Source organism: Cariama cristata, unplaced genomic scaffold (genome assembly GCF_000690535.1).
Source record: "Cariama cristata isolate BGI_N322 unplaced genomic scaffold, ASM69053v1 scaffold8692, whole genome shotgun sequence".
NCBI classification, from domain to species: domain Eukaryota; kingdom Metazoa; phylum Chordata; class Aves; order Cariamiformes; family Cariamidae; genus Cariama; species Cariama cristata.
In genome coordinates this window covers 3,742-19,064 of record NW_009602057.1, presented here as the reverse complement: position 1 = coordinate 19,064, position 15,323 = coordinate 3,742, and the positions used below count along the sequence as shown (strand labels likewise).

The 15,323-nt window shown below is 36.1% G+C and overlaps 1 protein-coding gene across 1 annotated transcript in view; it reads left to right on the top strand.

Moving 5' to 3' along the window:
• TAF4 (TAF4 RNA polymerase II, TATA box binding protein (TBP)-associated factor, 135kDa) overlaps positions 1-14,923 on the top strand; it is a 39,987-nt gene extending 25,064 nt beyond the window's left edge. The window contains exons 6-16 of the mRNA XM_009694569.1: positions 46-168; positions 1,209-1,298; positions 2,417-2,668; positions 4,129-4,273; positions 4,642-4,756; positions 5,385-5,554; positions 6,149-6,279; positions 6,905-7,030; positions 9,285-9,341; positions 9,424-9,543; positions 13,498-14,923. Of these exons, the coding sequence (XP_009692871.1) occupies positions 46-168; positions 1,209-1,298; positions 2,417-2,668; positions 4,129-4,273; positions 4,642-4,756; positions 5,385-5,554; positions 6,149-6,279; positions 6,905-7,030; positions 9,285-9,341; positions 9,424-9,543; positions 13,498-13,665 (1,497 nt within the window). The 3' untranslated portion in view covers positions 13,666-14,923. The remainder of the gene's footprint in view (positions 1-45; positions 169-1,208; positions 1,299-2,416; positions 2,669-4,128; positions 4,274-4,641; positions 4,757-5,384; positions 5,555-6,148; positions 6,280-6,904; positions 7,031-9,284; positions 9,342-9,423; positions 9,544-13,497) is intronic.
• Positions 14,924-15,323: the final 400 nt, after the last annotated feature.

Sequence of the window (15,323 nt, the reverse complement as noted above, 5' to 3'; positions counted from 1 at the left end):
CCTTCTCTGACTGTTTCCCTTCTACCCTTCCCCCTCCTGTAACAGGAGACTATGGAAAATGTGAAGAAATGCAAAAACTTTCTGTCCACATTAATAAAATTGGCATCATCTGGAAAACAGTCTTCAGAGACTGCGGCTAATGTGAAAGAATTGGTACAGAACCTGCTGGTAAGAAAAGTTCATTACAAGTTGTAAGAAACAGTATCTGGGCAAATTTAGACTCAAAACTGGAAGGTGTGGGGGTTTTTTTTGAGAGGACGGAGATTATAAAATCTGAGGCAAATGAAATAGAAACTTTACTTCTGAATTAAAATATGTGTATAAATTCTCCTTTAAGCTTGTAAATGACACATTACTGCTCATATTCACACATGAGAACATGAGTTAAATTGAAGTGTGAGTAATGTAAATCATGACTCTTTAAATTCTACAGTTCTTTATTGATAAAACAGTGAATAAAAAGATGAATTATGTACTTGAGGGAAGACCCTACAGCTAGTGGAATAGGTGAGTGTAGGAAATCACAAGTTTTTACCAAAAAAAGTAGTATTATCTGAAGCTAATGTAAAAGCTTGACATACTTAGTGTTTATAGAATGAGTACTGGTATTGCTTAGCCTAGTTGTTATCAACCTTTAAGTTAAGGTAGAGCTGTGTATTCCAGATGTTATCACATGATAATCAGACATTGTCACAAGACCAAAATTTGAAGTGTATCTTCTCATGAGGGATATACATTTGGTTTTGAGAGACATCTGACTTTTGAGCATATGGTGGGCATAACTTTAGTTACCTGAAATGGAGAAACTATAGTGCCTTTGGAAAAAGAGAACACCAGAGGTGGAGCTGCCCAGCTGTTCTGAGCAATTGATGGTTGGCTGATTGCAGGTCGCATGAAGTATTCCTGTAGGTTCCACCTAGCTCTTTGATCTATAGATAGGACATTCCCGTAGTGGTGAGAACAACTGAAGATGTTTCTTAAAATTGACTGAAAAACAGGAAGAAGGAAAGATAGGACTGTAGGTCTTACTAGTTGAAATTTTTAGTGAAATTAGTTACTACCATAAAGCCATTGATAATTAAAAATAGTGATGGATGATAAAACCATGTATTTTCAATAAATTGTTAAGTCTTGAATTCTTTTTGGTATTGACTGTCTGTAAAAGTTAATGTCTACAAGTTCGTTCATTTGGATTTTCTGTTTTGAAGGATGGAAAAATTGAAGCAGAGGACTTTACCAGTAGGCTGTACAGAGAACTTAATTCTTCACCTCAACCTTACCTTGTGCCTTTCCTGAAGGTAACTTGTGTTTGCTAATTCTTATATATTTCTCTGCTTATATATCAGCAGCAGTGAACACAAGCATCTTTTACCAGTATAGATGGAACTCCAAAATCGTGTAAATGGAAGTTTTACATGGTGCCTGGTTAGACTTGCTCCCTTAAAAAATATTCCTGCCTCTTCATTCCAAGAGTTTGTTGGTATGATTCATTGGCACAGTCAATAATGTAATTTCTACAATAGCATCACGTTGTAGCTCTTCTGAGAAATCTGAAAAGTTTTCTTCTTATGACTGATAAGTGGTTTCTTTCCATAGCACCAAACCTATGAATTGATTTATTATCCTCTTTTTAGTCTTGGAGAGAAAACAAGGGATTGAATGATACAGAAAACTCTACCTTCTGGACAAACTCATACTCTTTTGCCTGTGCTGTATACCTGTTTGTGTGGATAAACAGGAAATTTGTCACCTCTCAATAATAAATCCCATTTGTCATAAATTTTATAGTAACTGAACACATCTGAAAATAACGTTTATTCTGAAACATTTACCATCTGAAGATCAGAGAAAGTACAACAGCACTGTATGGTAAAGGTATAACTCTGCTTGACTAATGTATGATTAATGGATATAGTTGTAGGTGTGTGTTGACATTTCTGCATTCTTAAATGCTTGTTCAACCTTGAGCTGTTCATGAGGACCAAAATTGTTACCATAAGAAAACAACTAATGTAAGAATCTGATAAAAAACTGGTTTCTGTTGAGCTCTTCTGAAATCTTCACTGATGTTCCAGTATGGCTTTTAAGCTATCACATGTTATAGCTTGATATATACATAGGAACACAATTGAGGAAGGCAGTGTGGACTAGGATTGTTAAATGCATACCAGGGTTCCAGATAGGCTTGCATAACCTAGGTGCCCGTGATATCCAAGCTTCCACAGGTACTGTTACTCTGTCTAGCTTTAAACGTGAAGTAGCATAGTATTTCTGTGTGCACTCATTGTGTTTTCTCAGGTGCACACAGACTGATACAATGGACTGAAATGAAATGCATTGCTTTTTACAATTAATATTTTGTTGTGTGATATAGGATTAAAATACTCAAGCAAATTCTTTCCTTTCCTCTTTTCAGAGGAGTTTACCTGCCTTGAGACAGTTAACACCAGACTCTGCAGCTTTCATTCAACAAAGTCAACAGCAGCAGCCAACGACGCAAGCAACGATAGCAACAATTCCATCTGCGGCAGTGCTTCTAAGCTCCTCAGTTCAGCGCACAGCAGGGAAGGCGACTGCGACTGTAACAAGTACTCTCCAACAACCTGTAATCAGCCTAACTCAGCCTACACAAGTTGGTGTTAGTAAACAAGGGCAGTCTGCACCACTGGTATGTAAGCTGAAGTGTATCATCTGTTATTGCACAGGATTTTTTGATAATAAAGTGATTTTTCTTTTTAAATTGGTGGTTTAGCTCAGAGATCTTTGACCTCTTTAGAGAAACTAACTACTGAGGAAAAAAGATTATAATTTAAAATCCATTCTTCATTAAAGTACTACATTATTTCCTACTTTAGCATGAAATATTGGCAGATTGTCTCAATCACTGTGTATCCATGAAAGAGCAGTGTTCTGGAGGATCTTTCATTTCCTATTTCATAAGTCTAACAACAGATTACCCCAAAAGAGGAGAAAGAATAACTTTCTCAGGCCTGGACGTAAACCAAATAAGAACAGTGTAACGTGCAGCACCTATTTTTTCCCTCTTATCATAGCAAAGCAGTGTCTGAATGTAAGTTTTTTCTAGGATGTGTATTAATTAACATATGTTATTAAATTACTAAGTGTTTTTGCTACTTAGTACTTCAGCGTTCCCTGTAGAATGTTCAGCATTTATCTGAGCTGCTCTGTCCAGAAATTTTCATATAAAACGAGGAGAAATCTCTCTTATCAATACACAAGTATTTTTCACTTACCTTGAGAGAAAAACTAGTGATTATCTTGATCTTACTGCCTTTATAACCTAGGTATTATAGAAAGAGGTTAGGAACTTAGGGAAGGAATAAAAACTGAACATTGACTAATTAGCGCTGGATTTACAAGAAAATAGTTTGGCCTTTAACTTAAGTAAATATAAAAAAAGTAGCAAAAGAAAGACTTGCAGAGTTGTAGAAATGGAGTTTGCAAAATAGGCAGAGTTGGTAGATTTCTTTACAGTAGTTAGAAAGTAAGTTTCTGAAAACTAGTTGAGGCCAGAAGATGAGTTTGCAAAAATGGTTCTGGTTGTAGCATTGTGCGTAACCCTCCTTGTATGATTTCACGTTGAGAAGCAGTATGGCTACAGTTGCCTGAGACTCAGTCTAACCTGACATTCCAATAGTACAAAGCTACAGGGCTGTAGTGTATGCTGATTCTGGATGAAAACAGCATATGTATATATATATATATATATCTCCAACTGGATTATCTTTATCCTGTCTCTATTATTTTTAGTTCTAGAGGTTGTTCAGGCAGATCCAGTTTGCCTATGTATATCTAATGTACAAACATATGTATAAAATGTAATCACATTTGTGATTATAGATGTTTGTTGTTTTGGTTTTTTTGAAAATAGAAATGGGATACTGGTTTCTTTTTTGTATCACAGAAAGTGGAATACTAGTTTTCCTGTAAGGTATAATTAATCTAAAGAAACTTTTAAATACCTTAAAATGTGCTGATTGTAGATCAATGAACAGATGTGTTAAGGTCACAACTTACAAGTTGATTGTTAGGGTTTGTTCTTCCCACCTGATTCTTAGCCTTAGTTATTTCTCAGATTGTTTACAGTTCTTTTTCTGTTATTTGCAGGTTATCCAACAGTCTCAAAAAGCTGGGGCATTGATAAGGCCTCCACAGGTAACGTTGACACAGACACCAATGGTAGCGTTGCGGCAACCGCATAGTCGTATTATGCTCACTACTCCTCAAATTCAACTGAATCAACTTCAGACAGGTAAGAGGTCAAGGTACTTGGTATATGCTATATTTGATAGCATTAACTGAAGTCTGGTTTAGGAATGTCAGTTCTCAGGTGCCCTGTAACTCTATGATGGCTGTTGCACTACTGCTAAAATCTTCCATGCATAGTGCCATAGAGGCTGGGGATACACATATATCAGGGCAGCATTTACAGTCAGAGAAATTGTTTGGGTCCTGGAATTGTGTGGGAGGGTCCTGTTTTAGACAGATGAGATGCTGACAGAAACTATTGAGGTGAAGTCTTTGCGCCAGACCTATTGCCATTACTACCTATGACTGGCTTGTAAATCTGAACTCTGATACAAATTTGATGGAGTACAAATCTTGTCTGTCTGCTTGCAGTACCTGTGGTAAAACCAGCAGTATTACCTGGAAACAAAGCTATTGCCACTGTTTCGACACAAGTAGCTGCTGCTCAGAAGAATAAACTGAAAGAACCTGGGGGAGGCTCTTTTAGGTGAGGAACCGTGTGCTTATTTGTGCTTGCGCTGCCTGCGCAGACTGCTGAACTCAGTGGGAACCTTTCTGTGTACTGCAGTGGTGCTGAATCAGGCTGGGTAAACTCACAAGAACTAGAGGTGGATTTTCTGTGAGCAGGTTTGCTACTTTTATTATAAAGACTTTAACAAGCTGTGGGACGTACTTGTACCAGACTGGTTTTATTATTTAGCTGGCAGTAAGGATAAATATCAAACCTCGCAAACAACTCCTGCCTGGACAAGCAGATAGAATTCATTCCTTCACTCCTCCCAACTCTGCTCAGGTTATTTGGATGTACAGCCTGTCTTACAGTGATGAGTGCAGTTTATTATTGTTTTGTGGTAGTGATGTGTCTGGGCTCTCATTTCTCAAGGTGTTGAAACATTATGTAAGAAAGAATCTTGAGAAAACAGGAAGTACAAAACTGAAAATACTTTTAGTGCTCTTTGGAATCAAATTATGTTAGTTTTGTCATATAATAAAAGCAAATAAAATGCAAAAATGAAATATTCAGGTTTACTGTCAAAATCATTATATGCAGATGTGGTATTGTAGCAGTGTGTGCAAATACTAAATGTGATTATAATGAGTTTTCCTTTCTTAAGGGATGATGATGACATTAATGATGTTGCATCAATGGCTGGAGTCAACCTGTCAGAAGAAAGTGCTCGGATATTGGCAACAAACTCTGAGCTAGTGGGCACACTAACAAGGTCCTGTAAAGATGAAACCTTCCTTTTCCCGGCACCTTTGCAAAGAAGGATATTAGAAATAGGTATGTTGATTCTTCTTGAAGTTTAATAAACAAATTTCACTAGTCTTGGGTTTAATTGAAGGCATTTTTCTTTGAAATTGATTTGAATAGTTTAAAGTTGCTGGATTCGTTACCTTTTGCATATTCTGATGCTTGAGGGCCATCGTTCAACTTATAAAAGTAGAATAGTGTTAACGGATAGGAAACCTATAGACTTGCCTTCTAAATTGGTGGCAATTTAACATCAAAATTACTGAACCTGGTTAAAATTCTAACTGTATAAACTGATAAGGTGTAACAAAAATAATGACATTTGGTTTTGAAAAATAAATCCAGAAACACTTTATCATAGTTAGTTACTGGTTTAGAATTGATGGTGGAACAAAAAGCATTCTTCAGTTATTTTTTTTATACTGTAGTGTACAGCATTTATTAATAGATTGTAAATTTTGTTAAGCTAATGGAAGTTTTTGTATGTATGCCACTTCCTGTTTAATGTTTGTTTGAGAAATACCTGAAAGCCTTATTTTGCAAACAGCATTTAGATGAGATTAGCCACATGTTTAGCTGTATTGTAAAATCATTTTTTATAACTGACCTCTGTCCTAATCACAGGTAAAAAACATGGAATAACAGAAATCCATCCTGATGTAGTTAGCTACGTATCACATGCTACACAACAAAGACTACAAAACCTCGTGGAAAAATTATCAGAGACTGCTCAACAGAAGAATATTTCTTATAAGGTAACTATGTTTAATTGCATGAATTCAGCAGGCTATCATGTTGGGTGTAATGCGTGACTTCAGGTGTTGTTCATTCAGTGAAGTTAGGTTGTTTATTCTCTTTGACTGATTCATCTTATGTTAAGATGTTAATACACATGCATGACTAGAACTCTTCAGCTTGCATATACAAAATGTTTTTAAAACAAATGCAGAGAAACTGTGCCCTCCCCTTTTATTTATTATGTCAAATGCTTAGAGTCTGAGTGATTGTACGATCAGATAGGCAGATAAAAGCACTGCTTTGAATTCTCAAGGGACTGCTATCTGACAGATGTGTGTTCTTAATAGATGCGAATGCCTAAACAGCGTTTAAAAAAAACCACACAGCTCTGTGAAATATGTTTGTGAGGTTAAAGCTGTGATGATATTAGTTTAGAAGTCAAAATCTGATGATTCATGGAATAGAACAAAATGCTTTTAAGAATTCTAGCTGGTTTGACTCGTGTAAGTATACACTTGCTATTTGTTTGAAAAGGACAAAGTGAACACTTGAGCTTTAAATGTATATCTTCTACAGTACAGTACAAGCTAACAGCTTTGTTTTTAAGAAATGTAATGAGAAACATATTTGCTGTGTTTTCAGGATGATGAAAGATACGAACAAGCAAGTGACGTTCGGGCACAACTCAAGTTCTTTGAACAACTTGATCAAATAGAAAAGCAGCGTAAAGATGAACAAGAAAGGGAAATTTTAATGCGTGCAGCAAAGGCAAGTGCTTGGATTTCACACATGTTTGCAAAGTGTCATTTTTGACGTCAAAACTGCGGAGTTTCTTTTCATTCTAAAGCACTTGCAATGAAGGGGAAGACTAATCTTCAAAGATAGAGCTTGATGAATATGTTCTTTAGCTAGAACTCTGCTCTGCTTTCCATGGTAGAGCATGTGGGACAGCTTCTTTGCCAGTCTTATTGCATGTTCCCAAATTAAAATTGGTCTTAAAACTTAGTTTTTGCACTTTGCGTTGTGAACAAGGTGAATTTTATAGCTTGGTGGTACTCTTAAATGGAATAGAGAGGTTACAGATATTTTAGAGACTAGAAATAGAATTGAGAAAGATTTTTACAAGCTGGAGAAGTACAGTACATAGGAAGCAATTGATGTAAGCACAAATTGTAGACATTAAACTTTGTGGTTTTACTCAGTGACCTGAATATAGGATGAATATGACAGACTAGACTGAGTGCTCTAGAAATAATTCACAAAACCAACCTAAGGTTTCTGTTGGGTTTGTGATCCAGTATGAGTTAATAACGTCAAGATTCAATTTTTGTAGTGCACACGTAAGTTGTGAACTAACACCTTCATGTCAGTTGGTTCCTGTTAGACCCGAGCTGGAATACTCTATCCAGTTTTTGGGCCCTACACCAAGTACACTTCAGAAGGAAAGCAATTTAAAGGTCTAGAAAACGTGACCTATGAAGTAAGATTTCTGAAGTAAATGGATTTACTCTCTAGAGAAAAGACTGGGGTGAGACATAAGTCTTCATGACTGTATTTTGCGTATTCATATAATTCCCTGTGTTTACTGTGCCTGAAATGCAGCAGGGAAGACATAGGTTAATCATTAGGAAAAGCTTAATATTTGAAGGGTACTTGAGCATTGAATTAAAATAATTTATTTTGTTGGTGGTCTAAAGAATGTATGGCATTAACAACAGTCACGATTTGTTCGAATGTAGTTAGTCTTGCCTTATATGGGAGTATGGATGAAAGACTGTCTTGAAGTTCTCCCTGTTTTGTGTTTGTTTGACTTCTTGGGAAAAAAAAAGCTAAGAGAATTTATATATGTAGCAAAGAAAAATTATTTGGCAAATGTGTGTTAATAGTATTAGACAATAAAGTTTGCTGAAATTATATGTTCTGTTACTTCTGTTCTGGTGAGGCTGCACCTTGAATCCTGTGTTCAGTTTTGGGCGCCTCACTACAAGACAGATGTTGAGGTGCTGGAGCGTGCCCAAAGAAGGGCAACAAAGCAGGTGAAGGATCTGGAGCACAGGTCTGATGGGGAGTGACTGAGGGAGTTCGGGGTGTTTAGCTTAGAGAAAAGGAGGCTGAGGGGAGACCTTATCGCTCTCTACAACGACCTGAAAGGAGGTTGTAGCGAGGTGGGGGTCAGTACTCCCAAGTAACAAGTGATAGGACCTTGGTGACTTGAGGAAATGGCCTCAAGTTGCACCAGGGAGGTTTAGATTGGATATTGGGAAAAATTTCTTGACTGAAAGGGTTGTCAAGCATTAGAACAGGCTGCCCAGGGAAGTGGTGGAGTCACCATCCCTGGAGGTATTTAAAAGACATGTAGATGTGGTGCTTAGGGACATGGTTTAGTGGTGGACTTGGCAGTGCTAAGTTAACTGTTGGACTTGATGTTAAAGGTCTTTTCCAACCTAAACGATTCTATGATTCTAAAAGTCTGACACATACAAATAACTGTAGGTGCCTAAGTGAAATGGGAAATTGCTAATGTAAATGGTCTGTTGGTCAGTTAGCTGCAGTTGGTTCAAATGAGAGTCTGACTTGTATGCGTAACAGAAAGATAGTAAGTGCATAGTTACGCAGCAAGGGGAGGCATTTTTCCAAAAAGTACAAGTTTGGTTCCTTTTTTCATATGCAAAGTGTGTATATTTCAGTACACAGATCTGTGTAATTTGTGTCTTGTAATGGTTTTGTGTAAGGCATAAATACTTAGCTATTCCTTTGCTATTTTTAACAAAGCTGAAAAAGGGAATGCTTTTTCAAAAATAGATACTTGAAACTAAGAAATGGAAAACTGCTTTTTATTTCTAAAAATTTTTTTCCCCTTTGGCCCTCTCTGGGAGTGGTAGGTACTCTCCACTTGCTGCTGAAGTTTAAGAAGAACTTTCATATGCTATGTAAAACTTGTGATCTTTAACTGCTTTTCTAACTAAATTAATTTTTCTTTTTTTTCTCCAACCATTCCATGTTCCGTCCTTCATCAACATAGTCTCGATCTCGACAAGAAGATCCAGAACAGCTTAGGTTGAAACAGAAGGCCAAGGAGGTAAATGTTCAGCTTTAATATGAACTTTTATTTTGGAAATTGAAAGAAAAATAATTAATGATATTTCTTCTGGCAAATGCAGATGCAGCAACAAGAGCTAGCACAGATGAGACAGAGGGATGCCAACTTGACTGCATTAGCTGCGATCGGTCCCAGAAAGAAAAGGAAAGTAGATTCACCGGGATCTGGATCAGGGACAGAGGTACAGTGTAATTGTAATGTTTGATTTTGCTGTGTCAGCCTCTGTGAAAACTTTTCTGTTCAGAGTGTTTTCCCTAGTTTGTGGAAGCTTTCTGAGTGACAGAAATGTATTTTGTGTTTAGATTTTCTTGCTCCAAGGCCAGGATCAATTTTTCGCATCCGTGTAGTGGCATAGGGAATAAAATTTGAGTTATCATTCCCTGATTCACGGAACTGGAGGATTGTTAGAAAAACCATCTCTGTTCTCTCAAGTCTCTGCTTTTTTGGAGCTCTCTAGTTTTGGGAAGAGATTGTTGTGGTTGTAGTCAGTCTAACTAAAAGTGCAGAGTAATGCTGCTGAGGTGGGTGCAGTGGTAGAATTGAATCACTGCTAAATTTGACAGCAGGAGCTTCAAGTTATAGGAACTTCCCTAATTTCTTTCTTCATCTGTTGATAGGCTGTAGTTTTAGTATCTCTACAGCAGATCAGTTTGACCAGTTCCATCTGATTACGATGTTCTTGCATATCCTTTGTATATTCTGCTGTTCAATCTGGCCTTTTAAAAATTTCACTGGAGACTAAGTATCAGTATGCTCAGTATCTGCTTAGGTTAATGTTAACTTAAATTCAGGTAAATTGGTAGACTATCTGCTGTATTTCAAAACAAGTTAATAAACATGAAATGGTATAAAATTTCTTTCTGCATGGAAGACATTCAATGTGGGATTTCTCTAGTGTCTGAAAAGAACAAAATCTTCTTGAAACTTGTCATTTACAGGGCCAAAAGCTCTCTTTGTAATTTGATATTTCTCCCTGCAGAGTTTTGTGTGTGAAGCAAGTGACAGGATAGTAATAGTTTAATAATTCTGTTTATTACTCCCTGAGCATTCCAAATTTTTAGTGCTAAAGCATTTATACTGTAGAAAAGCCTCTTCTTTCAAAAGAATTCACCTTGTTTTATACTGAATTGCTAGAAGCAATAGTCTACACGTCCTTGATATAAAATGTTAGAGAACAATCTGAATACTAGTAAATGTTATTTTTAGTTATAAAAAAATCAAGGCTCTTCAGTGTCTTTTAAAGTAATTTTGAGTTTTGAAATTTACTAAAATGCCTGTTACTGATAATAAGACTTTTTTTATATGAGTTAACAAATTACTGTATTAAAAGTTTATAAATGTGGTTTAAAATTATATAAATTGCAGAAAGAGGCACTTTTAAAAAGATAGATGCGTATATAAATGAAGTTGTCTCTGAGGAATACATGAAGTATCTTGTGCAGCGTTAATGTTGGCATTGCTTACTTATGCATGCTTGACTGTGCAACGTTAATAGTCTGTTAATGTCACTTAGGTTATGGAATGTATTTTACGTCTACTGTGAACACTTGTTTGTATTTCATCTAAATCTAACTAATTTAGTTATCCTAGATTAATCACTTACTGGTTAACCAATTAACTACAGGTTCCCTGGAAATCTAATCTTTTTGTCTGTTTAATTAAGAACCAGCTGCTTTTGATCTGATAGACTCACAGCTGTGCTTTTGCTGCTGTGTCACTTGACGTTTTTAAATTGAGATCCACTTGTCACTATTTGTATGCAGTTTGTAGTTAAGGCATATTACAAGAAGTGTGGAAAATAAGATTTGTCATTACTTAGACACAGTTTTGTAAATGTAAGCTTTTGATGTCTAGGAATGCTGAATCTTAATTATATGTAAAATCACTTGTAAGTAGTAATTGTACTGTTTAGTTTCAAAATTCAACAAAACAGGTCACTGTCAGTTTTAGAGTTTTGAGGCCGCGTGATTTTTATTGCGAGTTACCAAAAGGCTTCTTAACTTATTCCATGCCTGTAGAAGTAGCATAGTTCTGTGTCTTTAAAGACTCCTGAAATTTTACATTTGCATTTAAAGTACTGTAGTCTAGATAATAAAATCAGACTTGAGCTTCTGCTAAAGAATATTTTGAAAAACAAAAATTAAAAACCTTCTAACTGTTCTTTCTATTGCCTTTTTAGTAGTGATATGTATGTATTTGGCAAAATTTAGTTAGCATCCAGTGCTCTCCTGCATCTTCCAGTTTTCACTGAAGTTAGTGGAAATTAGGCACATAAGTTGTACAAGTGCCTTAAAATATTCCTTTGAAAATCCAGTCTTTAAACTGTTCTACCTACAGGATTTCAATAATTTGATGCTTGCTGGTTCGACAGGTAACTTGCTTGAGAAGCAAAAGTCTAACTTCACTGTTAGCAGTGTGGTAAAGCAAGAACACCTGCACTGAACACAGTATACTACTAACCCAGAGATGGTAATTTCCAGCACAAGTTTACATTGTTTTCTTAATAATGTACACTGATCATAAATATACTATTTTCGCATGTAGAGAGGACTGTATTAGTGTGAGCCTTAGCAGCTTATTCACATGGCTTTTGCACTACTCTAAATTTTGGGTTTTCTCAAGTCTGGGGTGTTCTAATTTAGAACGGTCTTTTAAAATTTGCCAAACTCTCAGACAGATAAATCTTTATTCACTAGTGGAGTGTATATGGACCTTCTCGTGTCACAAAGTATTGAAGTCCGATTAAAAAAAGAAAAGAAAACATTATCCTAGTAAATGAAATTGGAGCAAAAAAAAGAATCCATAGATAAGCCACAGAAATAGAATCTGTTCCAAATCACTCTGAACGCCTTCGTTATTTATATACATACACAAAGAGCAAGGTATCAGCAGCAGACAACTGCCAAAAAGATTGCCAGCTTTAAAATTTGCGGTGAGAGTTGGCTTTTTGGTCTCTGCATGCCATCTACTGGTGAGTGAGCCTAACTGCTGCCACAGGCGAGGAGGAGGAGGGAGCCGCTTCAGGGGGTTTTTGGTCGCTGCTCTTCTGAGCCATGCCGCTCTTCAGCTGTCCTTGCTGGACCGTGCCCATCTGCCAGCCTCAAGCCAGGCTGCACGCCTCTTACTACCGAGAAAGTGTTTCTGGTGCATGTGCAGGGGATGTGATCAAATCCAAGCCTTTACTGGAAGAGGCACCTTGTTACTGGATAGTGTTCCTGACCATTCTGATGGCTGATGAGTTTAAAGCACTCTAGGATTTCCTTGCGTATATAAAGGAAAGCATAACAGTCATAGAAGAGTTGCATTAATCGTATGTATCCTGTCAGAACTGTGTTTTCTGCAAGTGAAAATGCATTGGAGTTAGCCCCAGCAGACTTGCTTTATAACTCACTTGCCAGGCAGTGTACATATAAACAGCTGAAGGATGTGGGTACCTCTAAAGATATCAAACAATTTTTTTTCTCCTTTTTTTTTTTTTTTTAATTTTTTTGAATGACAAATATAATAATAAACTACTTGTTTATCTTGCCCGTTTGTGTGGAGAACTACCAGTGTGTACCAGAGGGATAAGTGTTGCTGAATGATGGAGAAGAATTCAGAGACCATTAGAGAATGTCTGATTGTGTCTAGGACAGTTACTTCTTAATATAATCCTGAGCTTGGTTACAGCTGTTGTCACCAAAAGGAGAGCTCATGGCACCCTACCATGAAGATTGGGGGCATCTAGGACATTATTCGAGACCTCATGGTCCAGGGGGATAAGACTGCTCCCCAGTTTGTCAAGAGCTCCAGGGCTACCCTTGGGAAATGTATGCCAATGTTGTGAAGAATACTGTTTCTTCTGTTTGTTTTGGTTGTTGGGATTGCCTGTCATTAGTACCTTCCTAAAGATAAGAGCAGTGCTTTGGGGTTTTTTTTTGGTCTATATTAAATGTCACTGAAAACTTCTGATTGTTCAACTACTGTTTATAAGTAAGAATTAAAAACAAACCTCTGATCTGGTAGCATGCAGCACGCTGTTTGATAGCTTCCTGTACATAGTCACTTAGTTCTTGCCTCACATGTTTTCTCTGAAAAGTTTTGGAATACCTGGGGGCACTGACATGTTCTAATGATCTGTTGTTCTCATTTCCAGGGATCTGGTTCAAGTGCAGCAGTCCCAGGCAGCTCTGGAGTTGGAACAACCAGACAGTTTACACGACAAAGGATAACGCGGGTGAACCTCAGGGACCTCATATTTTGTTTAGAAAATGAGCGAGAGACAAGCCATTCACTATTGCTATATAAAGCATTCCTTAAGTAAAATGGAAAAGATCAAGGTATTTTTGACGGAGAGACGCCTGAGGACATTTTTTATATATTTGCAAATTACGCCTTTTTGTAACAAGCAAATGGGATATTGTTTAAAAAACAACCACCTCTTTACATGGAACAGTTTTATATTCCTGTTTATAAATAAACTCTTCAGTATAAGAGAAATACATTTCTGTAACAGTGAGGATACTTACAAGGCCTGTGGATACTATAAAAGGACAATTAAATTTTAACTCATCTCTTGATTGAGTGGCCTTCTTGCCAAACAAGCCATATATAAAGACTGACGGAATCGTTTAGCAAATAACTAGCTACCCTTTGTCAGCCCTGTAGCAGTTTCAACATTAATTGTGCATTTTAGTTCAGTTTTATTCAACTAAATCAATTATATAGGCATATGTCTACAGCAGATGACCTCATTTCATTTAGCTTTTTTTTAAACAGTCAGTTAGCAAAGCAAACTGATTTTTTAAGAATATTTATCTTTCCCCAAAATGTTCAAAATCTAGAGGGATATACAGTTAATTTTAAACATAACCTCAATTTTAATCACATTATTGCTTATTAGAGGCCCTGAAATCCCATAAAGGAGGGTTACTTCTGAATGTTTTAGCAGCATCTGTAAAAATGCATTTTATTTGCTATAGTTTGTAAAGCTGTAAAGTTAAAAAAGGAAAAAAAGGAAAAAAAGAGAAACCTTTTCAGCATAAATATATTTTACTTGCACTGTGTTTTTTAGCTAAAGTGAAAGCTTAGATTAAATAAAATCAAAGTTGAGAGGAATCATCAAAAGACTGTTTCTCAGTGTGAATCAAGTGTTGAAAAATGGTTGGTGTATTTTGTCAGTAATTGTACATAATTTTTGGCACATAACATAAAAATGGCTATGTAAACTATAATTATTTTGCTAAAAGACTGTATGCAAGCTGTGGGCCTACTTTAAAGATGTCCAGAGCAAAGTCCCTTCTTTGTACCTATTTTTTTATTACAAATATACTAATTGGTTCTTTATATTTTCAGAGGTTATTGTATTAAATTGTCTATTGATAGTACTTTTATGACTGTAAATACTTTGGCTTTCTTTGTGTGAACTCTCATGGTAGAATTTAACTCTCTTGCGTGTAAACTGAATGCTGATCAGTATTTTTATCAACACCTGACAACTGTTACACCCCTTTTATTTTGTCTTTTAGGAAATCCTGTCTTTCCATTTTTTTTCATGTAAATTTTGCACAGTTACTTGTTCATATGTAAATATTTTACTTTCAAAAATGAAGTTTTTAATTGCTATTGTTTTATATAGGATTGAAAGAAAATTAACTCCTTTATTAAAAACAAATTTATCTGTATTTGCTAATGTATTTTTCTCTCTAAATCTTTTCTCCTCTTGGATTTATTTTTCTTGGTACAGTAAAAGATTAGTCTACTTGAGGGGATCCTGTTTCCTAAAGATGCACTTTGGGTTTTTTAATACTGTTTTGTTTTGTCTTTTGAGGTATGTAACTTTTATGAATCTTGAAATTTCATTATTGTCTTGGGGGTCTTGGGCTAAGATCAATGGATCATAGATTTTGTTTTGTTTGTTTTTTAAGCAGGGAAAATTCCTGAAGATATCTTAAAAGTATTTTGGTTTTGTCTAGTGAACGT